Genomic DNA, 24,990 nt, shown 5'->3' with positions numbered 1-24,990 from the left:
GTATTGACAAACAGCCCTCTCACCTTAAAGCTATATCCTCTGGGATATGAAAATTCCAACACTAATTTCACTAACACTAACTCAATCCCCTCAATAGCCAAAACCGATCGATCTGTCTCAAACACACTCAGTGACCGAGCCTCTGCAGCTCCTTGGGAAGAGCGAGTTCCAAAATCACCGCCACCCCCTGGGGAAAGACATTTCTTCTCAACTTCTCTCGGAGTGTCACCTTCTTTATTCTGAGGATGTGACCCTGGCTCTCGATAGCCCAGATAGGGAAACGGTGTCTCTGTATCTGTCCCACCTCTTCCTCTAGGGCTTCCCCACTGTCCACCCCTGCAGAGGTCTGGCACTGAAGATCAGTGTGGCCTGGTGCATGGCGTGGAGCCAATGGGAAGAATGAAAAGCCGAGGAGGAGGAAGGGGGGAGTGAGGAGAGAGAGACAGACAGACAGACAAGGAGAGAGAATGACAGAGAGATGAAGAGAGAGAAAATAACAGTAACAGAAAGAGAGAGGAAGAGGGAAAGGAAGAAAGAAAGAAAGAGAGACAGACAGACAGAGAGAGAGAAAGAGAGAGAACGACAGAGAGAGACAGAGAGAGAGAGGAAAGAGAACGACAGAGAGATAGAGAAAAAGACACACAGAGAGGAAGATAGCAGATGGGAAAGGAAGTTAGGAAGAGGGAGAGGAAAAAGAAGAGTGGGGAGAGTAAGAGAGATGGAGGGGAAAGGGAAAACCAGATACAGTGAAAAATATCCATTTACATGCGCACACAGAGACAAACACAAAGCCATTCACACACAGACAGAGCACAAATCAACACACACACCCCTAAACTGCCGTGGCCTGAGCTACAGAGGGAGACCACACACAGAAGAGAAGCAGGAACATACAACAGAGCGATGGACAAAGGGAGAACCAGCAAGGACAAAGGCTGTGTGAGTGAATAACTCTGTGAAGGAAGTGAGGAACGAAAGTGTAAGGAGAGCAGAGCAGAGAGGACCGGGGAGAGAATGTGAGAGACCGGAGAAAGAAAGATGGTGGGGAGAGGGGGTGGGGGGGGTCACTGGAAAGTTATAGGGAGAAAAGGGGAGCGAATGGGAAGGAATAGAGAAGAAAAGCAGAGTGTGGAAAAAGACAGAAAAAGGAGGGAGTGAAGAGAGAAAGGAGAGGAACAGAGAGCAAGGTGACAGTCTGGAGAGAGGTGGAAAGGGGGGAGAGGGAGAGTAAAATGAGGGTGAGAGAATGAGAAATGTGAAAAGGGAAGGGAGAGATTTAGAAAAGAGTCAAAAGGAGAAAGCGAGAGAAAGGAGGTGTGAAAGAGGGTGAGAGGAGAGAGAGTTATAGAGGAGAGAGAGAGAGGACAGAAAGAGAGGGAAGTGAGAATTAGAGAGGAGAGAGGGAGAGGACAGAAAGAGAGGGAAGTGAGAATTAGAGAGGACAGAGGGTGAGTTAGAGAGGAGCGAGGGAGAGGGGGAGAGATATAACCAGAGAGGTGGGGAGGAAGGGAGAGAGGAAATTGAGAGAGAGAGAGAGAGAGTGGAGAAAGGGAGAGAGGGAGCTGTCTTTGACAAGTAGTGTGTCAGTGTGGGACAGACTCTATCTGCTGCAGCTGATTGACGGGGCAAAGCACGCAGCCAGATTAGCAGCAGCCGACCGCTCACGAGCTGATTGGTCGCTGTGAAATCCTCCTGGCTTTGTGGGGAAGGCCGTGGGGCTGGACTCCGTCTGCAGAGAGAGCGAGGAGGGAGGGAGCAGCTAAATACTGGCACCTTCTGCTCAGCCTGCCAGAGCTACCTTGGCCGTGTGTATGAGTGGGAGTGTGCACGAGTGTGTGAGTGTGAGTGCATTCTAGTGTGTGTGTGTGTGTGTGTGTGTGTGTGTGTGCGTGTGTGTGTGTATGTATGTGCATGCACTACTGTGTGCTGTGTATGCACTAGTGTGTGTATGTGTGAACGAGCACGTGTGTGGATGGGTGTGTGAGCGTGAGTGCATGTGTGTGCGTCTATGTGTGTGCACGTGTGCCCCTGGCGTGTGTCACACCTCGTGCACTCTGCCCAGCTCGAGACCCGGCACGGAGTGAGCCAACAGGACAGCGCCCCTCGGGCAGGCTGAGGGACCGCGTGGAGGTGAGGGGCGTGCCTCGGAGCGGCGGCACTCCAGAAACCGCAGGACCCCCCCGGACCCCCAGCACCGGAGGGAGATCGCCAGGAGTCAGTGCGCTGCAGGGCCGGCAGCAAGGACAAACCCTCTGCTCCCCGTGGCTCGGGGCACGAGCCGGTGCAATGCGAAGCCTCCTGACTGCAGCCTCGCTGCTGCTCGTGGTAGGGACCACCTCGGCGAGCAGCGCGGAGGAGTACGAGTACTACGGCTGGCAATCGGAACACCTCCCAGCTGGCCGGCTCTACACCAAACAGCCGCAGTGTGTGGACATCCCCGCCGACCTCCGCCTCTGCCACAATATCGGGTACCACAAGATGAGGGTGCCTAACCTCCTGGAGCATGACACCCTCCCCGAGATCAAGCATCAGGCCAGCAGCTGGGTGCCACTCCTGGCCAAGCAGTGTCACCCCGACACCCAGATCTTCCTCTGCTCCCTCTTCGCCCCCATCTGCCTGGACCGGCCCATCTACCCCTGCCGCTCCCTCTGCCAGGCCGTCAGGGACGGCTGCTCGCCTGTCATGGGCTCCTTCGGCTTCCCCTGGCCTGAAATGCTGAGGTGTGACCGCTTCCCTCTCGACAACGACCTCTGCGTCTCGATGCAGTCTCCGGCCAACCCCGCCACTCTGCCGCCAGGTAAGGCTCTGCAGTGGGGAGGAGGGATGTCGCGGGTGGTCGGCAGGGGCAGGAGGCCTTGCACCTGTCGGGGGGAAGGCCGAGGCTCGCTATCCTTAGTTACCAGGCTAATGGACCGTGATTGGGGAGCGTCTGGAGTCAGTGGGGGTGTGGAGGTTACAGAGGGATGGGGTCATAGAATCTGGAATGACAGATAAAGGGAGGAAAGGGGGAAGAGAGAAGGGCAGAGAGGGGAGAGAATGGGAGAGGGGGAGAGAGAATCGAGAGTTTAGGGAAGAGACAGTAGAGATGAGGAGAGGGTGGGAGAGATGGAGCGATTGGGAGAGAGGGGAGAGAATGAGGGAGAGACTTCAAGGGATTAGGGAGGACAGAAGGAAGAGTGTGAGAGAATGGAGGGAAAGATGGAGAAACTGAAAGGGAGAGAGAGATTAGGAAGGAGAAAGGGGAGGGGGGAGAGACAGATGGAGAGTTTATGAGAGTGGTAAGAGAGGGCAGAGAGAATATGGGAGGAGGGATTGGAAGGGAGAGAATGAGAAATGGAGAAAAAGAAAAGAGGAGAGAGGGAGAGAGTGTGTGAGAGTGAGGGAGGAATAGAGGGTGGAAGGGAGACATTGGCTGTGAGGGAGAGAGAAGGAGAGATTGCAGTGTAAAGGAAAGGAATATCTGAGAGCAAGAGAGAGAGCAGTGAGTGGGAAAGAGGGTGTGGGAGAGTGGAAATAACTTTTTGGGAGAATGAAAGGGGGAGAGAGCGTGCGAAAGAGATTGAAGAAGGAGCGATGAACAGACAGTGTGAATGAGAAAGAGACAGAGAAATGAAAGAGTTAATAACAGAGAGAAACAGAATGTGTCTGTGGAAGAGCAAAGGGGAGAGACAGAACAAACCAGTGAGAGAGAAGAACGAAATAGTGGAAAGAATAAAAAATGAATGTGAGAAACTAACAGTTAAGGTATGAGAGCGTGGGAGAAATGAGAGAGAGAGAGAGAGAGAGAGCCTGAGACCAACAGAGAAAAGAGAAATAGAGAAAGAAATAATAAGTGAAAAAAGAGAATGGGTAGAGAGATCAAGAGGAGAGAGAGATGAGGGAAACAGAAAAAAAATAAAAAGCTCTGTGAGAAAGAGAAAGATTAAAACACGTGGACAGCGAGAGACAAGTGAACGGTTTCACAGGGAAAGGGACAAATGAGGTAACAAAAATAGTTAAAGGTGCAGCGAGAGAAAGAGACGGTGTGAGAGAGAATGGGGGAGTGAGAGAGAGACAGCGAGAAGGAGAGACGGTGTGAGAGAGAGAGAGAGACAGAAAGAAAGAGAGAGAGATGGAGAGAAAGAGAAAGAGAGAAGAAAGTTGGTGAAAGTCAGAGAGAGAGAGGTGGGGGAAGCCAAAACAGAGACATTACAAAGTAATGTTGCCTTTCCTGATCCTGGGTCACACAGCAAAGTATGGCTACTGTCGGCAGCAGGGAGGTGGGAGCAGAGGAGGGGGAACAGCATGGGAACGAGGGAGGTGGGGAGTGACGGTAGGGGGCAGGAGAGAGACAGGGAGAGGGGTGAGAGGAAGGTGTAGGCACTGAGGGTGACATGTAGATGAAGAGAAGATGAATCAAGAAAGAGAGGCTGACAGGCAGGTACACAGTTAGAACAGAGAGATAGACAAAGGGCGAGATAAAAAGAAAGAATAAGACAGGAGAGAGACAGGGGCAGAGACTGAGAGACTGATACAGACAGACAGACAGAGAGAGTGACAGATAAAGATAGAAAAAAAGGCAAAGAGAGAGCGAGAGAGACTGCGAAAAAGAGAGACAGATAACAGAGATAGAGAGAGACAGCTATATGGAAAGAGGGAAGGATAGTGAAGGACAGGAGGGCTAATTCAGGAGAGCAGGTCAATGCCACTTTGGGACAGAGCTTTGCTGGAGTATTGCTGAGGTAACAGAAACTGTAGGTATGGCTATGAAAACATTTCAGGCATGATTTGTTTTGCTTTGGTCTCTGGTTCCTTTCTTTATATTATGTATGAATAAGTAATTTGCCAGGAATTCTCACCCTTCATTGAGAATTCTTGCTTCAATTCTCCGTGCGCTTTGAGTGCTTGGCTGCTACCGTAAATCCTCTGGTATAAGGTACACCTACAGAGTTGGAAGTGTCAGCTTCAGGCTCGCTGGTGCCTTGAGGCTACACCAAGCCCTCTCCCTGCCCTGTTCCATCAACTATCCTCAACAGTCACCCCAACCTCCCATGCCCCCATGACCCCAGCAATCAATGACACGGAGGCAGTGGCAACAGCCACCACTTAGTTAAAGAACAGCGCAGGAAGATCCAAAAGTCTGGGGAATGAAGAACAAAAAGTAGGAAGAAGAGGTAATAAACATGAGAGACTCTGCAGATGTTAGAAATTTTGAGCAACATGGACAAAATGCTGGGGGCATGTCAAGCGGCTTTAATGGAGGGGAATAAATAGTTGACGTTTCAGGCTGAAACCCTGATGAAGGGTTACCTGACCTACTGAGTTTCTCCTGCAGTTTGTGTGTATTGCGTGAGAAGGAGAGAGAGTTATACTCAGATTTATTGTCATGTGTATGCCTTTAGGATGAGTGGAGCACCCAGAGGTAAACCATGTGGCTGCAGGGAGAGTGTACAAACTCCTTACAGACAGCGATGGGATTGAACCTCAGGAGATAAACGCTATGTGTCCTGTACACAGGGACCGCACTTCAAATGAAAAACATCTAAGTACGAAGTAATATACTTGCCTTGGCAGATTTGAATATAGTTAAGATAACCATACCTTAATATTTGCAGTAAGGTCAATTTAATTTCTGTAAGTTCCCCCAATATAATCTTTCCAGGGATTTATAGGCTTTAAGAGTTCATTTCTGAAACTCCTGTTCAATCTGAGACCAGATTTATCTGCCCGTCTTTGGATTCTGTCTCATCATTGGCAGTCGAAGAACCGTTGGATTTACGGTGCTTTGGGCAGGAGCAGAGAGAGGGGTGTAGGAAGAGAGGGAGGCAGAGTTGAAGCAGAGGAAGATGGGGAGGGGTAGTCTTCATTAGGTTGGCAGAACATGTAAGAGTCACCAAAGACCCTTACAAATTTCTATGGAGGGTGGAGAGCATTCTGCCTGGCTACATGGCCCCCTGGTATGGAGGTTCTAATGCACAGGACCACGGGTGTCTGCAAGGGGCTGCAGACTCGGCTGGCTTATTCATGGTCACAATCTTCCTCACCATCAAGGATCCAAAATTGAGGAGGGGAGAGTGGGAATAGTAACAGAGGCCGTGAGGTGGTGGGTGGATCCATGTGAGGGGGGATTATGGGCAGATGGAGGAGTGGAGAGTGGGAATAGTGACAGAGGCTGGGAGGTGATGGGTGGATCCAGGTCAGGAGGGATGATGGGTAGATGGAGGAGTGGAGAGTGGGAATAGTGACAGAGGCTGGGAGGTGATGGGTGGATCCAGGTGACAAGGGATGATGGGCAGATGGAGGAGGGGAGAGTGGGAACAGTGACAGAGGCTGGGAGGTGATGGGTGGATCCAGGTGAGGAGGGATGATGGGCAGATGGAGGAGGGGAGAGTGGGAACAGTGACAGAGGATGGGAAGTGATGGGTGGATCCAGGTGAGGAGGGATGATGGGAAGATGGAGGAGTGAAGAGTGGGAATAGTGACAGAGGATGGGAAGTGATGGGTGGATCCAGGTGAGGAGGGATGATGGGAAGATGGAGGAGTGAAGAGTGGGAATAGTGACAGAGGATGGGAGGTGATGGGTGGATCCAGGTGAGGAGGGATGATGGACAGATGGAGGAGTGGAGAGTGGGAATAGTGACAGAGGATGGGAGGTGATGGGTGGATCCAGGTGAGGAGGGATGATGGACAGATGGAGGAGTGGAGAGTGGGAATAGTGACAGAGGATGGGAGGTGATGGGTGGATCCAGGTGAGGAGGGATGATGGGCAGATGGAGGAGTGGAGAGTGGGAATAGTGACAGAGGCTGGGAGGTGATGGGTGGATCCAGGTGAGGGGGGATGATGGGCAGATGGAGGAGTGAAGAGTGGGAACAGTGACAGAGGATGGGAGGTGATGGGTGGATCCAGGTGATGAGGGGCGATGGGTGGATGGAGGAGGGGAGAATGGGTGTAGTGACAGAGGATGGGAGATGATGGGTGGATCCAGGTGAGGGGGGACGATGGGCAGATGGAGGAGGGGACAACAGAAGTAAGGTGGGAGGCGATAGGTGGAGGTGGCACGGCACTGCATATGGTGAGTCTGATAGGAGTGGAAGGAGGAACATGGAATAGAGGGAGGTGAAGAGGTGAACCAGTGAGAGGACAATGGAGGTGTAGAGTGAGAGTAGTGACCAGGGTGGAGAGGTGATAGGTGGAGGGGATAAAGGCTGCAGATTGGGGAATCGGATGAGATTATTAGGATAATTAGACAAATGAGATTTAGTTTTCCACTACAAACTGTCACCCAAACTGGCAAACTGTGTATTTGAGCTTTAAGCAAATGGACCATTTGATGGATATTATTTTTTCATTGGTGTATATCATAAATCTTGCTGAATCTGATAGGAGAGGGAGGGGGAGCATGGAACCAAATAAGGGAGGTGGGATGACAGGTGGGAACAGTGGAGCAAGGGGCTGAGTGGGAGTTGTGTGTGGGTGATGGACAGATGGAGGGGGTGGGGGGAAAGACAGAGTGGTGGGGGCTGAGAAGGGTTAGGAAGGACTGGGTAGATCAGAGTTCTCGTCCTGATATTTAAACCTCTTGCCTGCCCCTCCCAACTTCTTCAAATACTTCCAGCCCCACTTGTCTCTGCCTGCACCATGCCAGAGAAACCTGGCCGGGTCATGTCTGTGGATCCGAAATGCTACTGAAAACATGAGCTGTAAAGAGTCCTTGAAAGTGAGTCTGTAGTTTGTAGAACCTGTTCAGAGGTGAGGTGAGTAAAGCTATCCACACTAGTTTAGGAGCTTGATGGTTGTAAAGTAATAACTGTTCCTGAACCTGGTGGTGTGGGATCAAAGACTTCTCTACTTCCTGTACAATGGTAGTAGCAAGAAGAGAGCATGGCCTGGATGGGGGTCGTCTTCGATGATGGATGCTGCTTTCTTGTGGCCGCTTTCCTTGTAGATGTGCTCAATGGTGGGGAAGACTTTGCCTGTGATGGACTGGGACGTATTCAGCACTTTCTGCAGTCTTTTCCATTCCTGGGAATTGGTGTTTCCATACTAGTCCATGATGCAACCAGTTCTGATACTCTCCACTTCACATCTATAGAAGTTTGTCAAATGTTTTTGGTAACAAGCTGAATCTACATAAACTTCTAAGGAAGCAGAGGTGCCTTCTTTGTGATGGTACCATATGCTGGTCCCAGGACAGATCCTCTGGTATGATAATGCCAAGGAATTTAAAGCTACTGACCCTCTGTACCTTCAAGTGCGCAATGAGGACTGGATCATAGACCTCTGGCTTTTTGTCATGTAATCAATAATCAATTCTTTAGTTTTGCTGACATTGAGTGAGAGGTTTTCGTTGTGGCACCACTCACCCAGATTGACTGATCTGAGTACAAGAACCTCAAGAATTCCATGTCCATCCCATTCTGGTTTCTCGCTCATCCCGTATCAGCATCTTCTTATGAGGAAAGGTTGAGAGAGCTGGGGAGTTAGGAAGATGAGAAGCAACGTGATAGAGGTGTAAGATAATGAGGGGTACAGATAGAACGAGCATTTGTGCTTTTTATCCAGAGTGGCAATGGCCAGTACTGATGGGCAGCTGTTAAAGGTGAGTGGAGGTGTCAGAGGGAGGTTTATTACACAGAGAATGGTGGGTGCGTGGAATGTACTGCCAGTGGTGTGGTACACCAGGGACATTTAAGGGACTCTTAGATAAGCAACAGTTGAAAGAAACATGGAGGGTTATGGGCTGTAGAGAAGGGAAAGGTTCGCTTGATTGTGGAGTAGGTTTATATAGGTCAGCCCAGCATTGTGGGCCGAAGGGCTGTACTGTGCTGTACTGTTCCACGTTCTATGATCATTTCCCCATTAGCAGCTCTGCACCCAGTTCCCCTGCTCTCAGCCTTGGATACCCCACCTCAGAACCTTTCTGTCTCCCCTTGGCCCGCACCACTCACCCATCATTAAGGTCACCACAGTCTATACCTCCAACATCCTCTTTAATTTTCCATCCTTTCTCATCTGGTTATAACCCCTCTCAAAGTAGATTGGTTTATTATTGTACCAAGGTAGAGTGAAAAACTTGTCTACGTACTCTCCACACAGATCAATTACATAGTAATTGAGGTAGAGCAAGGTAACCAGTAACAGAATGCAGAGTAAAGTGTAACAGTTACAGAGAAAGTGCAGTATAGGTAGTCATAGGAACTCAGAGCGTCATAGGAAGTCATTCCTGCCTGTGGCCATCAAACTTTACAACTCCTCCCTTGGAGGGTCAGACACCCTGAGCCAACAGGCTGGTCCTGGACTTATTACCTGGCATAATTTACATATTACTATTTAACTATTTATGGTTTTATTACTATTTAATTATTTATGGTGCAACTGTAATGAAAACCAATTTCCCCCGGGATCAATAAAGTATGACTATGACTATGACTGTGACTAATAAGTCACAAGGTCATAATGAGGTAGATTGTGAGGTCAAGAACATATCTTATCACAGTAGGGATAATATAATGAAGCCCAAAGTGCCAATTTATTTCTTTCTATAGATGTTGCCTGACCTGCAGAGTTCTTCCTGCATTCTATGCAGATGCAATTTAATGTGGATAAATGTGAAGTTATCCACTTTGGTGGCAAAGATAGGAAAACAGATTATTATCTGAATGGTGGCCGATTAGGAAAAGGGGAGGTGCAACGAGACCTGGGTGTCATTATACACCAGTCATTGAAAGTGGGCATGCAGGTACAGCAGGTGGTGAAAAAGGCGAATGGTATGCTGGCATTTATAGCGAGAGGATTCGAGTACAGGAGCAGGGAGATACTACTGCAGTTGTACAAGGCCTTGGTGAGACCACACCTGGAGTATTGTGTGCAGTTTTGGTCCCCTAATCTGAGGAAAGACATCCTTGCCATAGAGGGAGTACAAAGAAGGTTCACCATATTGATTCCTGGGATGGCAGGACTTTCATATGAAGAAAGACTGGATGAACTGGGCTTGTACTCGTTGGAATTTAGAAGATTGAGGGGGGATCTGATTGAAACGTATAAGATCCTAAAGGGATTGGACAGGCTAGATGCAGGAAGATTGTTCCCGATGTTGGGGAAGTCCAGAACGAGGGGTCACAGTTTGAGGATAAAGGGGAAGCCTTTTAGGACCGAGATTAGGAAAAACTTCTTCACACAGAGAGTGGTGAATCTGTGGAATTCTCTGCCACAGGAAACAGTTGAGGCCAGTTCATTGGCTATATTTAAGAGGGAGTTAGATATGGCCCTTGTGGCTACGGGGATCAGGGGGTATGGAGGGAAGGCAGGTACAGGGTTCTGAGTTGGATGATCAGCCATGATCATAATAAATGGCGGTGCAGGCTCGAAGGGCCGAATGGCCTACTCCTGCACCTATTTTCTATGTTTCTATGTTTCTATGTGTGTTACCCCAGATATCCAGCAACTGCAGTTGCTTGTATTTATACTAGGGAACCATTTCATTTACAAAATGCTCCTTTTGTGGACAAGATGTTCAGCAGGTTCAGTCAAGAGCCACTTGCCTGAAAGGATTTTGTTGAAAGTGGTTCATTTTGCTGGTCACATTTGAAGACAGAATATAATGTTAATGGTAAGACTCTTGGCAGTGTGGAGGATAAGAGAGAACTTGGTGACCGTGTCAACAGAACACTCTAAGCTACTGTGCAGGTTGACAGGGTTGTTAAGAAGGCCTGTGGTACGTTAGCATTCATCAACCGTGGGATTGAGTTTAAGAGCCGTGAGGTAATGTTACAGCTATATAAGATCTTGGTCAAACTCCACTTGGAATGCTGTGTTCAGTTCTGGTCACCTCACTACAGGAAGGATATGGATACTATAGAAAGAGTGCAGAGGAGATTTACAAGGATGTTGCCTGGATTGGAGAGCATGCCTTATGAGAATAGGTTGAGTGAACTTGGCCTTTTCTCCTTGGAGCGACGGAGGATGAGAGGTGTATAGGATGATGGGAAGCATTGATTGTGCGGATAGGCAGAGGCTTTTTCCCAGGGCTGAAACGACTAACATGAGGGGGCACAGTTTTAAGGTGCTTGGAAGTAGGTACAAGGGGGATGTCAGAGGTAAGTTTTTCATACAGAGAGTGGTGGGTGCGTGGAATGCACTGCCAGCGACGGTGGTGGAAGCGGATACAATAGGGTCTTTTAAGAGACTCTTAGATAGGTACATGGAGCTTAAAAAAATAGAGGGCTATGCAGTAGGGAAATTCTAGGCAGCTTCTAGAGTAGGTTACATGGTTGGCACAACATTGTGGGCCAAAGGGCCTGTAATGTGCTGTAGATTTCTATGCTCTGTGTTCTATGAAAGTTTATTGATAGCAGAAGTGTGGTTGAGAAAGTGAGATCATTAAAGGGTCTGCAAAGGGTAGCTGAGGTGGCAAGAACATGGCGGATGGAATGTAGAAAGAGATTGTGCACCTTCATGGGAATAATTGTGTCTGATTACTGTGAGGACATTACATGTAAACAGGATTTGTGCAAGGACTAGTTCTCTTTTGAACTTAATATTATTTATGGGAGCTTGTTCATATATATGGGGTCCATAAGTTGGACATTCTCAAACCAGTAAGATCTCAAGTTTATTGTCATCTGCACAAGTACACGTACACAGGTACAATGAAAAATTTATTTTCAGCAACATCACAGGCACATAATATCACATGATCAGCATTCACAGGGAGAAACATTAGCGTAATTAATCAGGCAGTCCTGATGAAGTGTCTTGACCCGAAATGTCACCTGTTTATTTCCCTCCATAGATGCTGCCTGAACTGCTGAGCTCTCCCAGCATTTTGAATGTGTTGCTCGGAACATAAATAATGTTTTAGAAAAGACACAGCATAGTAACATAGCCGTTAACATGATCCTACCACAGCACCAGCAGCCTGCATGGTTATGTATCTTTACACTGTACACTGCCGGCTGTGAGATCAGGGTTCAATTCCTGCCACTGTCTGTTAGGGGTTTGTCCCGTCTCCCCGTTACCACATGGGTTTCCTCCGGGTGTTCCGGTTTCCTCCCCCATTCCAAAGACAATGAGTTAGAGTTAGCAAGTTCTAGGCATGCAATATTGGCACCGGAAGTATCGTGACAATTGAGGGCTGCCCCCAGCACGTCATGGACTGCATTGGAACTTGACACTAAACAACGCCTTTCACTGTACAGTTCGATGTTTCAATGTACATGTGACAAATAAAGCTAATCTTTATTATTAAAAGTTCTGCCGCCGTCTGTAAGAATTTTGAATGTTCTCCCTGTGACCATGCAGGTTTCCTCTGGGTGCTCCAGTTTCTTCCCACATTGCAAAGACTTCAGGGTTAGTGTGTTAATTGATCACATGGGTAGATGGGTGTAATTGGGTGACATGGGTTCATTAGACTGGAAGGGCATGATACCATGCTGTATGTCTAATAATAAAATAATAATAAACACAATTAGCCCAAAAAAAAATGAACATTTTAGATCAAGGTGGTCCTAGTGTTGCTAAGCCGTAGTGATTAGGATTGTGCAGTTTGGTTCATGAAACAAATGGTTAGGGGGATGTCACTGGTACTGAACCTGGTGGTGGGCGACTTCTTGCTTCTGTACCTCCTGCCTGAAGGTACCTGCAAGAAGATGACATGACCTGGATGGTTGGGATCTTGATGATGGATCTTGCCGTCTTGAGGCAATGCCTTTTGTAGATAGAGCCAATAGTACCAAGGAAAGATCTCTATGTATGGGCATTCACAACAAAGTAATGATGTCTTACTGAGGTTGCAGGCTGCCCTGGCCACACATGGAGATCTATATCCAGGTAGCAGAGGGAGACTGTGACCTTGGACTCAGCTCATCGTAGATAGATAAGATCAATTCCTACAATGAGGACATTGACCAATGAAGGAAGGCCATACTTGAGGTTAGAAGAATGACAGGTGACATTAGTGAGGTAGGTACCATTCTCAGAGAGTAGATATCAGGAGGAGGCTTTCTCTTGGTGTATTGTCTTGGGACAGTCAATTAGGACTGAGTTCAGGAGTAATATCATTGTTTAGATGTGCTTGGATTTCTCAACTCAGGGACCATAACTCATAAGTCTCTGTATATAGCTAACGTCAATTGTTTCTTGGACATTAGGATATATGGATCCTTGATTCCTTGAAAGTTGTGTCACAGGTAGATAGGGTCATAAAGACAGCTTTTGACCTATCAAAGTACTGAGTACAGGAGTTGGGATATTGTATTGTGAAAGTTGTATAAGAATTTATTGAGGCCAGATTTGGAGCATTGTGTCACCTACTTGCAGGAAAGGTATCAGAGGAAATTTGCAAGGATGTTGCCAGACTTGAGGACCTGATTTCCAGGGAAAGTTTGAATAAGTTACGACCTTATTCTCTGGAGCATAAGAGAATGGATGGAGATTTGATAGAGGTATACAAAATGATGAATGGTATAGGCAGTGTAAATAGAAGCAGGCTTTTTCCACTAAGGTTGACTGAAACTAGAACCAGAGGGCATAGGTTAAGAAAGGTGAAAGGTGAAAGGTGAAATATTTAAGGGGAACCTGAGGGGGAAATCTCTCCATTCAGAGAGTAGTGTGAGTGTGGAACGAACTGCAAATGGAAGTGGTGAATGTGGGTTTGTTTGTAACATTTAGATTGGATTATGAGGACACTGAGTCCTCGTTTATTGTCATTTAGAAATGTATGTATTAAAAAATGATACAATGTTCCTCCAGAATGATATCACAAAAAAAACAGGACAAACCAAGACTAAAACTGACAAAACCACATAATTATAACATATAGTTACAACAACGCAAAGCAATACCGTAATTTGTTAAAGAGCAGACCATGGGCACGGTAAAAAAAAAAGTCTCAAGTCCCGATTGACTCATCATCTCACGCAGACGGTAGAAGGGAGAATCTCTTCCTGCCATGAACCTCCAAGCACCGCAAACTTGCCGATGCATTGGAAGCACCCGACCGCAGCCGACTCTGAGTCCGTCTGAAAACTTCGAGCCTCTGACCAGCCCCTCCAATACAGCCTCTCCGAGCACCATCCTCTGCCGAGCACTTCAACCCCGCCCTGGCCGCCGAGCAACAAGCAAAGCTGAGGACTCGGGGCCTTCCCCTCCGGAGATTCTGGATCTCACAGTAGCAGCAGCAGTGAAGCAGGCATTTCAGAAGTTTCACCAGATGTTCCTCCGTGCTGTCAAGTCCGTCTCCAGCAAATCAGGATTGTGCACGGCACCCTACTTGACAGATAACAGACATCACCACCGGAGTGGCCGCTGCGAGCTGCGTCACGCTGCCATCTTCTCCTCTCCTTTAAGAGAACTTTGGATAAGTACGTGGAAGGGATGGGTATGGAGAGCTATCATTCAGGTGTGGGTCAATGGGACTGGGCAGAATAATAGTTCAGAAAGGGCTAGATGGGCTGAAGGGTCTGTTGTTGAGGTGCAGGGATGACTCTATAACTCGATGGTGTAGATGGGAAAACGAGCTTGAGGGAATAGGACCAGTCTTGATGTTATTGAATGCCAGAACAGGGTTCAGCATCCCAGTGGGTGACTCCTGTTCTTATTTCTTGTTTCTGTTAACAGTGCAAAAAACTAAACTGCTTTATCCTTCTCCCCCTTGTATGCACCTCTCCCCATTCTGCAGTCTCAAAGGTCTGCCCACCGTGTGACAACGAGATGAAGGTGGACATCATTCTTGAGCACTACTGCGCCAGCGAGTTTGGTGAGTCTTCGTTCTGCTCAAGTGCTTTCTGCGTCGGTGGGGTGGGGGGGCCATCTGGAGGTTGAATAGTTGGTTGAGAGTCAGCTGGTGTAAGAATGGCAGATCGTAGGTGATCTAACTTCTCGACAGCGTTTTCCCACACAATCCTCCTTTCTCCAGATATTCAGAAGTCCATCCCTTTTCCACACTGACTGAGCCCATCCACAATGAGGTTTGCAGGGAGAGTGTTGGAAGGATGAACGTGTAGACAGTATACACTGTCACTAGGGTAAATTGAATTGGTAATTCAATAAATTGGTTTATTATTGTCTCATGTTGCAAAATACAGTGGAAAACTAGCTAGTGCCTTCCATACGGATCATTTCGTGACACAGTGCATTGAGACAGCACACGGAAAGCAAGGAGAGACTGCAGAATAAAGTGTTACACTTACAGAGAAAGCGTAGTGCAGGCAGACTATAAAGTACAAGGTAGACTGGGTGATCAAGGGAACATCTTATCATACTAGGGGACTGTTCATTAGTTTTATAGAAGTGGAAGAGACGCTGTCTTGTGCTACATGTTTTCAGGTGTTTGTCACTCCCGCCCAGTGAGAGGGGTGAGGAGAGAGAACGTCCGGGGTGGGTGGTGTCTGGCATTATGTTGGCTGCAGTACTGCGCCAGCGAGAAGTGCAAGCAGAATCCACGGAGCGGACGCTGGTCTCTGCGACATGCTGAGCTGTGTCCACGACTCTGTGGTTTCTTGTGAAGCTCATCACGAGGCTGTTTTATCCTGGATATGAGCTTCTTCAGAGTCACTGGAGCCACACTCATCAGGCAAGTAGACAGTATTCCATCACACTCCTGATGTGTCCCCGTTAGATGGAGGAAAGGCTTTAGGGTGCTAGGAGGTGAGATCCCCGGCCAGATTGGCCTGCGCTTGTGACCACAATATTTATGAAGTTGGAACGGTTGGGTTTCAGGCCGATGCAGACAGCCAGGATGCTGATGGGGGGTGATTTGGTGATAATGTTGGTGACGGATTGGAGAGATTAAATTTTCTTGTTGAATCAGTGGTATTTTCACATCCATCTGGGGGAACTGAATCAACTTTATTATCAGTGACATACTGTATATCGTGAAATTTATTATTTTGCGGCAGCAGTATAATGCAATAACAATAAGAATATATATTAAAAAATAAATAGTGCAAAAATAAGTAAAAAGACTAAAGGACAGAGCCTCGCGAGGCCAGTCATATGTACATAGATTCAGAACCAAGCTACGGCTCGGTGAAATAAGTATCTCCATGGCATATGGATGGTCCGTCCTACCCCTTCCAATGGCTGAGGGTGGTGTGGTGTAGGGAGGCATCTAACACAATGCTTTACAGCGCCAACAGTTGAGGCTCACGTCCCGCCACTGACTGTAGGGCGTCTGTAAGTTGTCATGGTGACTGCATGCATTTCCTCCAGATGCTCCAGTTTCCTCCCACATTGCAAAGACCTACAAGTTAGGATCAGCAAATTGTGAGCATGCTATGTTGGCGCTGGAAGATTGGATCAAACGCCCTCAGACTGTTTTGGTCGTTAACACAAACGGCGCATATCACTGTATGTGTCAGTGTTTCGATGTACGTGACAATTCAAACTACTCTTTAATCTGTAGAATTACTTTTAAGCAGTCAGTCTTTTTCACTAGACACTACTTGGCTATGTTAATGTTTATCACCTCCCAGTCACCCTGTTCTGGTCAGATTCGCATCTCTCTCTTTGTTTGCCCTGTCCTGTTAATCTTGTTTGACCACACAACTTCATAAACACAGGACGTTCTGCAAATTCTGGATATCTTGAGCAAAACACACAAAATATTGGAGGAACTCAGACACCTTCTCTTCTCCTCCACTGCCCATCACCTCCCTCTGTATCCTCTCCTCCTTCCCCTTGCTCTACTATCTCTTCTTACCAGATTCCTTCTTCCTCAGCTCTTTATCTCTTCCACCTATCACCTCCCAGCTTCTCACATCCTCTCCACCCACCTTTCCTTCACCTGGTCTCACCTATCATCTGCCAGCTCCTCCCCATCCCCTACTTTCTTATTGCAGCTTCTCCCCCACCCCATCCTTTCCAATGCTGGTGAAGTGTCTCAGCCCAAAATGTCAACAGTTTATTCCCCTCAATAAATGCGCCTGGAACGGCTGATTTCCTTCAATATTTTGTGTGTGTTGATCAGACGCCTTGACTGGGGTCAACTCTCCACTGACACTCAACAAAACACCCAACAGACGCGCAAGGAAGATTATAATAGAAGAACGAGTAACATGTTTAACCCCTTGTTCCTGCTCCCCCATTCGATGCAACCTCAGCACCATTTTCCAGCACTAACCCCAAATCCCTTGATTTCATCAGACCATAAGACATAGGAGCAAGATCAGACCCTTCAGCTCAATGAGTCTGCTCCATCGTCAATCAACCCTCTCAACCCCATTTTTCTGCCTTCTCCTGTAACCGTTGACAGCCTTACTTCTAAAGAACCTATCAAGTTCTGCTTTAAATACAATGGCTTCTGGTTAATTGGGCCATCAGTTAATTGAGACAGCCACTTATCTGGGACAATTCTTGCAAAGCAACAAATCATAAACACAGGAAATTCTGCAGATGCTGGAAATCTAGAGCAACACACACAAAATGGGGGAGGAGTTCAGCAGGCCAGGAAGCATCCAGAGAATTGAACAAACCCGTAGATGTTTCAGACCCAGATCCTTCTTCAGGACTGGAGAGGAAAGGAGAAGATGCCAGAATATAAGTATGGGGGAAGGGGAGGGAAGAGGGATAGCTAGAGGGTGATAGGCGAAGCCAGATGGGTGGGAATGGTAAAGGGCTGGAGATGAAGGTATCTGATACGAGAGGAGAGTTGACTACAGGAGAAATGGAGGGAGGAGGGGCACCAGGAGGAGGTGAGATGAGATAAAAGGCCAAAGTGGGGAACAGAAGAAGAGGGGAGGGGAAATTTTTTACCAGAAGGAGAAATCGATATTCATGCCATCAGGTTGGAGGCTACCAAACCTAATCAAGAAAATAGCTGAGATTCCTTTTGTTTATTTTGGACACTATGCCGCTTAATTAGGACAGGAGACCATTGCCAAGCAGTTTCTTATTCACATTAGTTGTGTGCATTTGTGTACAAAATGCAATGATTTTTACCACTGATAATTGACAAGAAATAAGCAGAAAGACAATTCCAACCACTTTGTTCACTGCACCTTCAAGCATTGAGGGTTGGAGTTGCCAGAAACAGCTGAGTGTGAAAATAAAACCATTTCACTACTTCAACATGTTACCAACAACAAAGAATTTGAAGGTATCGACAATCATCTTGAATGATGTAATGAATATGAAGATTTGGAGGGTGCAATCGTCGACAACATCCTATGAATGATGTCCATTATCTGCACAAGGTGTCTGCGCTGAATTTGTTCACTTCTAGTCAAAAGAACACAGCGGTGTACACTGGATAAATGCCTCTGTTGATAACTATTAGAAACTAATACACAGTTTTATAGTACTGTATACTAGTAGTGTTCTAATTTGTTCTGAATTTCATTAAAGTTCAAAGTAAATTTATTATCAAAGTACATATATGTCACCATATACAACCCTGAGTTTCATTTTCTTGTGGGCAAACTCAAATACATAATTTGTTACTCGGTTGTCTTTTTTTAACAGCTTTTTAACTATTTCCATTAAACTTTGGCTAATTGAGGCAGCTGCTTAATTGGGCCAAAAAGTATTGACCTTAATGTGTCCCAATTAAGTAGACTCTACTGTGTACCCAATGACTTGGCCACCACACCTATCTGTGGCAATGAATTCCACAGATTCACCACCTAAGCAGCATCCATGGAAATGAATAAACAGTCGATATTTCAGGCCAAGACCCTTCTCTAGTTGTTGATTTCCATAGATGCTGTCTGGCCTGCTGAGTTCCTCCAGCACTTTGTGTGTGTCGCTTTGGATTTCCAGCATCTGCAGACCTTCCTGTGTTTATAATTTGTAGAGCACTTTTCAGTCACAGGCAGTTGAAGGGTGGAGTGATGCTTTTAGCCAGCCTGGGATACCAAAGACCATAAATAGCAATGGAGAGGTATGGATTAATGATGGCTTAGAGGTGAATTGGAAACCTTTGATTATCCACAGACATTAGTGCCAACATAAAGTGTTGTACACTCAGAGGCCACTTCAGTAGGTACACCTGTACATCTGCTCGTTAATGTAAATATCTACTCAGCCAATCATGTGGCAGCAGCTCAAAGCATAAAGGTACGCAGACATGCTGTGGGTAAGGGCTGCAGTTGTTTTTCAGACTAACCATCAGAAGGGGGGAAGAAATGTGAACCAAGTTGCTTTGACCATGGAATGATCGTTGGTGCCAGATGGGGTGGTTTGAGTGTTTCAGAAGCAGCTGAGTTCCTGGGATTTTCACACACAACGGTCTCTAGAGTCGACAGAGAACGGTGTGAAAAACAATGAGTAGCAGTTCTGTTGGCGAAAACAGCTCGTTAAGGAGAGAGGTCAGAGAAGAATGGCCAGACGGGTTCGAGCGAGCTGACAGGAAAACGACAGTAACTCAAATAGCCACGTGTTACACTGGCGCAGTGGTGTGCAGAAGACAATCTCTGAGCTCACAACACGTCAAACCTTGAAGTGGGTGGGCTACAACAGCAGAAGACAAGGAACACACACCCAGAGGCACTTTATTGGGTACAGGAGGCACCTAATAAAATGGCCACTGAGTGTAGTGTTGTACAGCATAAAAATGGGCCCTTCAGCCCAGCAGGTTTATGCTGACCCTTTTCCCTGTCTACACTAATCCCATATGCCTACAGTAGGTCCATATTCTTCTATGCCTTGCCTAATTAACTGACTGGCTGAATGTCTCAGAAAGATAATGAATTTAACTGGTTCCACCATCCCCTCTGGCAGCACATTTCCTAATGGACAAGGTGCTGATTCTCAGGGAGACGTAAGAGACTGCAGGTGCTGGAATCTGGAGCAATGCATTATCTGTACAGAGTTGGGTATTGGAATTGTCAATTTTTTTCGGTTTGAAACCCTGCATCAGGACTGAGATTGGAGAGGGGAGATGATCGGTATGAAGAAGAGGTGGTGTCAGTTGGTGATAGGTGGACCGAGGAGGGGGCAACAGATGACAGGCAGATGGAGCCAGAAGGGGATGGCGAGGTGGAGATGGGGGACGGGAAAAAAATAAAATACCTTTGATGAAGTTTATATTTTGCTTCGAGGCTCTTCACCTGGACCGAAAGATACAGGAGAGATAGTCAGAGGAAAGAAGGGAGGGAAGGGTAAGGAATGGATCTGGTGGGTGATAGGTGGATCTAGCTGAGGAGGAATGATGGACAGATGGAGGAGTGGAGAGTGGGAATAGTGACACAGGCTGGGAGGTGATGGGTGGATCCAGGTGAGGAGGGATGATGGGCAGATGGAGGAGGGGAGAGTGGGAATAACGGCAGAGGCTGGCAGATGATGGGTGGAGGTGACAAAGATCTGCAGGTGATGGAACTCGAAAGGAGAGGAAGGTGGATCATGGAACCAAATAAGGGGGGTGGGGAGAGCTGATGGAAACAGAGGGAGGCGTGTGTGGGTGAAGGGGAGATGGAGTGGAGGGGAGAAAGAGATAGGATGGAGGTTGGCGGATCCAAGAACATAGAGCATGAAACAGTCAGCCCTTTCAGCTTGTAATGTTATGCTGACCTTTAGCCTATTGCAAGATCAATCTACCAACATCCTCCCACATAGCTCTTAATTTCACTTTGATTTTTGTGCATATTAAATGTCCCTGATTAATCTGCTTCTACAACTGCCCCTTGCGGAGTGTTCCACACACCCACCACTCTGTGCCTAAAAAAACATACCACTGACATCCCTCCTATACTTTCTTCCAATCACCTTAAAATTATCCCATCTTGTATTCGCCAGTTCCGCTCTGAGGAAAAAGTTGCTGGCTGTCCGCCCTATCAATGCCTCTTATCATCTTATACACCTCTGGCAAGTCACCTCTCATTCTCCTTTGCTCCAAAGAGAAAATCCCCAGCTCACTCAATCTATCCTCTTAAAACATGCTCTCTCTAATCCAGGCAGCACTCTGGAAAATCTCCTGTGCACCCTCTCCAAAGCTTCTACGTCGTCCCTATAATGAGGCCACCAGAACTGAACACAATACTCCGAGCTGGACATAATTCTTCTCAGGAGGAGAAAGCAGTTGAGAGACAGAGGGTGTGGTTACCAGAAGTTTGAGAATTCAGTGTTCAGGTTGGAGACAGCCCAGATTGAAAATGGTCCTCTAGTTTCTACAGCTTCAATTTGGCAGTGGAGGAGGCCAAGGACAGCCAGCCAGTGTGGGAATGGGAAGTAGAATTAAAATGACTGCCTCCTGGGATATCCCACCTTTATTTCTAATGTCTACCCATGTCCTCAAGGACAAGTACTCCCATCATGTTCTAACCTAATCATCAATGTGGTTCCCTCTTCTCACTTGCATTCCCTTCAGTCATGTCCCCTGGACCTTGCCCTTCCCTCAACCATGTTTCCATGGTTGCAGCAACAGCGTTATTCCAACTGCTAATCCTTGCTCTTATTTTATCAATAAAGTGTCGGACTTTATTGAACCAGATGGGTTTTTATGAGTTTTGTGGTCACCACCACCAAGACCTTCTTTCCAAACCAGATTTATTTGCTTATAGGTATTTCAGTTCCCTGAATTTCAGGGTTACTGTCACCTCTGAGGTAAAAGGTCCTGGGTTCAAGCTTCACTCTAGAGCCCTGAGCACAAAAATGCAAGAATCCAGGCTACTTCTGTTGTGCGGTGCTGGGGGGGGGGGGGGGAGGCATTAAAACAATAAAGCATTATTTGCCTTTTCAGGTACGGTAGATTCTTGGCTCTTTGGTGGTAGGATTGGGAATCTGACCACGCAGGGTCTGCTGGAGGAACAGTCATCATCTTTGTCTCCTCTTTGTCGAGAGTGGGTGGAGAAGAAGGCTGCTCTGCCCCTCAAGTTGTTCTGCCATTCCATTAGATCACAGTTGAACCATTTGCTATCATTTAGAATCAGGATCAGAATCATGAATTTTACGCACGTCCCCTTATTTGGAGGTGATTAGACTAGTTGTGTGGGCACGTGGCCAAGTGGTTAAGGCATTGGACTAGCGACCTGAAGGTCATGAGTTCGAGCCCCAGCCAAGGGAACGTGTTGTGTCCTTGATCAAGGCACTTAATCACACATTGCTCTGCGACGACACTGGTGCCAAGCTGTATGGGTCCTAATGCCCTTCCCTTGGACAACATTGGTGTCGTGGAGAGGGGAGACTTGCAGCATGGGCAACTGCTGGTCTTCCGTACAACCTTGCCCAGGCCTGTGCCCTGGAGAGTGAAGACTTTCCAGGCGCAGATCCATGGTCTCGCAAGACTAACAGATGCCTTTAAAGGACTAGTTTGGTGAGAATAGCCAACAGGAATTCTTGTTTGTTGTGGCACAGACCATACAAGTTTTGACACGTTGTAAGCAGTTTATTTTAGTCATAGAGCAATGCAGATCAGTTGGAACATGGTGTAGGCAGAAGGGATCAGTTTAGTAGGGCATTGAATACTAATTTAATTAGGTTGGCATAATATCACGGGCCAAAGGGCCTCTTCCTGTGTTGTACTTTTCCATGTTCTCTGGTCCCAGTCACGCATGTTTGGCCTATAACCCTCCAAGCCCCTTCTCTCCACGTACCTATCCAAATGCCTCTTAGGTGCTAAAGTTGTACCGACCTTGACCACTTCCTCTGGTAGCTCATTCCAGGTGCACACTGCCCTCTATGTAATAAAGTTACCCCTCATGTCTCTTTAAAATTTCTCTCCTCTTATCTTGTTGTAGTGTTTGATTCCCCAACCATGAGGAAAAGACCATGACTGTTCAACCTTACCCGTGCATAACATGCTTAACAAGATAAAATCCTATGGCGTTACAGGAAAGATACTAGCATAGATAGAGGAATGGCTGACAGGCAGGAGGCAGCAAGTGGGAATAAAATGGGCCTTTTCTCGTTGGCTGCCAGTGACTAGTGGTGTTCCTCAGGGTTCGGTATTGGGACTGCTACTTTTCACATTGTTTGTCATTGATCTAGACAAATGGAATAAAGGCTTTATGGGAATGTTTTCAGATGATACGAAGATAGGTGGAGGGGTAGGTAGTGCTGAGGAAGCAAAGTGATTGCAGCAGGAGTTAGACAAATTGGAAGGATGGGGATAAAAAATGGCAGATGGAATACAGCTTTGGGTAATATATGAAAATTCATTTTGATAACAGGAACAATAGTGCAGATGGGGAGAAGGTTCAAACATCAGAGGTGCAGAAGGACTTAGGAGTCCTCGTGCAAGACTCCTAGAAGGTTAATTCACAGGTTGAGTCTGTGGTAAAGGAGGCAAAGGCAATGTTGGCATTTATTTCAAGGGGAATAGAATATAAAAGCAAGGAGATAAATGTTGTGCTTTTATAAAACACTAGTCAGGGCACACTTGGAGTATTGTCAAAAGTTCTGGGCCCCTTATCTCAGAAAGGACGTGTTGTCAATGGAGAGAATCCAGAGGAGGTTCACAAGGATGACTCCAGGAATGAAAGGGTTAATATATGAGAGCGTTTGGCACTGAATGTTGAGCGGACTAGATAAGGTGGATGTGGAGAGAATGTTTCCCACGGTGGGGGTGCCCAGAGCTAGAGGCACACCCTCAAAATGGAGGGGCAACCCTTTAGAACGGAGGTAGGGAGGTATTTTTTTGGCCAGAGGGTGGTGATTCTGTGGAATGCTCTGCCACAGACTGTAGTGGAGGCTAAGTCCATGGGATATTTAAGGCGAAAGTTGATAATTTCCTGGTTGGTCAGGTCATCAGAGGATATGGCGAGAAGGCAGATGCATGGGGTTGAGTGGGATCCAGGATCAGCCATGATGGAATGGCAGAATGGCCGAATTTTGCTCCTATGTTGTATGGTCTTATGGTCTTACGATTTTATGAACTTCTGTGAGATCTCCTACGCTCCAGGGAATAAAGATCCAGTGTGGCCAACATCTCAGTGTAACTCAGAACCTCCAGGCCAGGTAGCATCCTCGTAGATCTCTTCAGCACACCGTCCAGCTTCACAAAGCCTTTCTATAACAGGGTGATCAGAATGCACACTATACTCCAAATGCACCCGCAACAGCAACTTAGATAACTGCATTAACATGCTCCTACCCGTAAACTTAACGCCAAGACCAATGAAGGTTGGCATGGTAAACTTCTATGTACAAGTTGGCAGGAACCTGATTTCTGGAATTCCCACCCTAAAATCTCTCCCTATGTCACCTGTGCAATGATGCTCCTTGATCTCTAACTCTTCCTTTGTAGTTTGAGTCGCTTGCCCTGATCTTCTTCTGATTCTCAATAGAGTCTTAGATCTCTGCAGCACAGAAAAAGGCCCTTCAGCCCATCTAGTCTGTACTGAGCTCTCACTCTGTCTCATGCCCTCAACCTACACCTGGACAATAACCTCCATACCCCTCCCATCCGGGTACTTATCTAAACTTCTCTTAGAAGTTGTGATCAAACCTGCATCCACCACTTCAGCCGGCAGCTCATTCCATACTCGCACAGCCACCGGTGTCAATTTTTACCCCCTTTGGGGTGTCTTTGGTGCTCTTTACTGTGGCTTGTATAGATGGATTGTAGTTGTTACATGGTTCTGTAGAGGTGCATAGTCTAAGGTGCTCCTGCAGTAAGAGCAATTGGCAGAAAATGTGGAGATCAGATGTGTACTTCATTGGAAAGTGACGTGGGCTTCAACACTAAAGGGCTCCATATGTGAATGTGTTGGAAATTAGTCTGGGCAAGCACAAACCACATCCGAATTAACGATCAAATTCTCCAAAGGAAGAATGATATCCCACAAATCAGGCCGACTCACCACCACATTCCTTCAGCCACTGGAACAATAGTTATTATTATCTTTTGTTTTGCTGAATATTGTCAGCACTTTTCCATCAAGTGTTCGAGTCTCTGCAGTGCCTGGGCTGACAACACCTCTCATTGTTTTCCCAGTGTACACACAACACAGAACAGAGAACACTGCAGCACAGTACAGGTCCTTCGGCCCACAGTGTTGTGCCAAACTTTTAACTTCCTCCAAGATCAATCTAACACTTCCCTCCCAGATAGCTCTCCACCTTTCTAGCATCCATGT

At 47.0% G+C, this 24,990-nt stretch overlaps 1 protein-coding gene across 1 annotated transcript in view; it reads left to right on the top strand.

The window, feature by feature from the left end:
* The first annotated feature begins 1,552 nt into the window (after positions 1–1,552).
* sfrp5 (secreted frizzled-related protein 5) overlaps positions 1,553–24,990 on the top strand; it is a 51,652-nt gene continuing 28,214 nt past the window's right edge. Inside the window, exons 1-2 of the mRNA XM_063071125.1 lie at positions 1,553–2,797; positions 14,658–14,735. Of these exons, the coding sequence (XP_062927195.1) occupies positions 2,287–2,797; positions 14,658–14,735 (589 nt within the window). The 5' untranslated portion in view covers positions 1,553–2,286. The remainder of the gene's footprint in view (positions 2,798–14,657; positions 14,736–24,990) is intronic.

Source organism: Mobula hypostoma, chromosome 19 (assembly GCF_963921235.1).
Source record: "Mobula hypostoma chromosome 19, sMobHyp1.1, whole genome shotgun sequence".
Taxonomy (NCBI): domain Eukaryota; kingdom Metazoa; phylum Chordata; class Chondrichthyes; order Myliobatiformes; family Myliobatidae; genus Mobula; species Mobula hypostoma.
The sequence above is the reverse complement of the archived record's forward strand: the minus strand, read 5'-3'. Positions and strand labels throughout refer to the sequence as shown.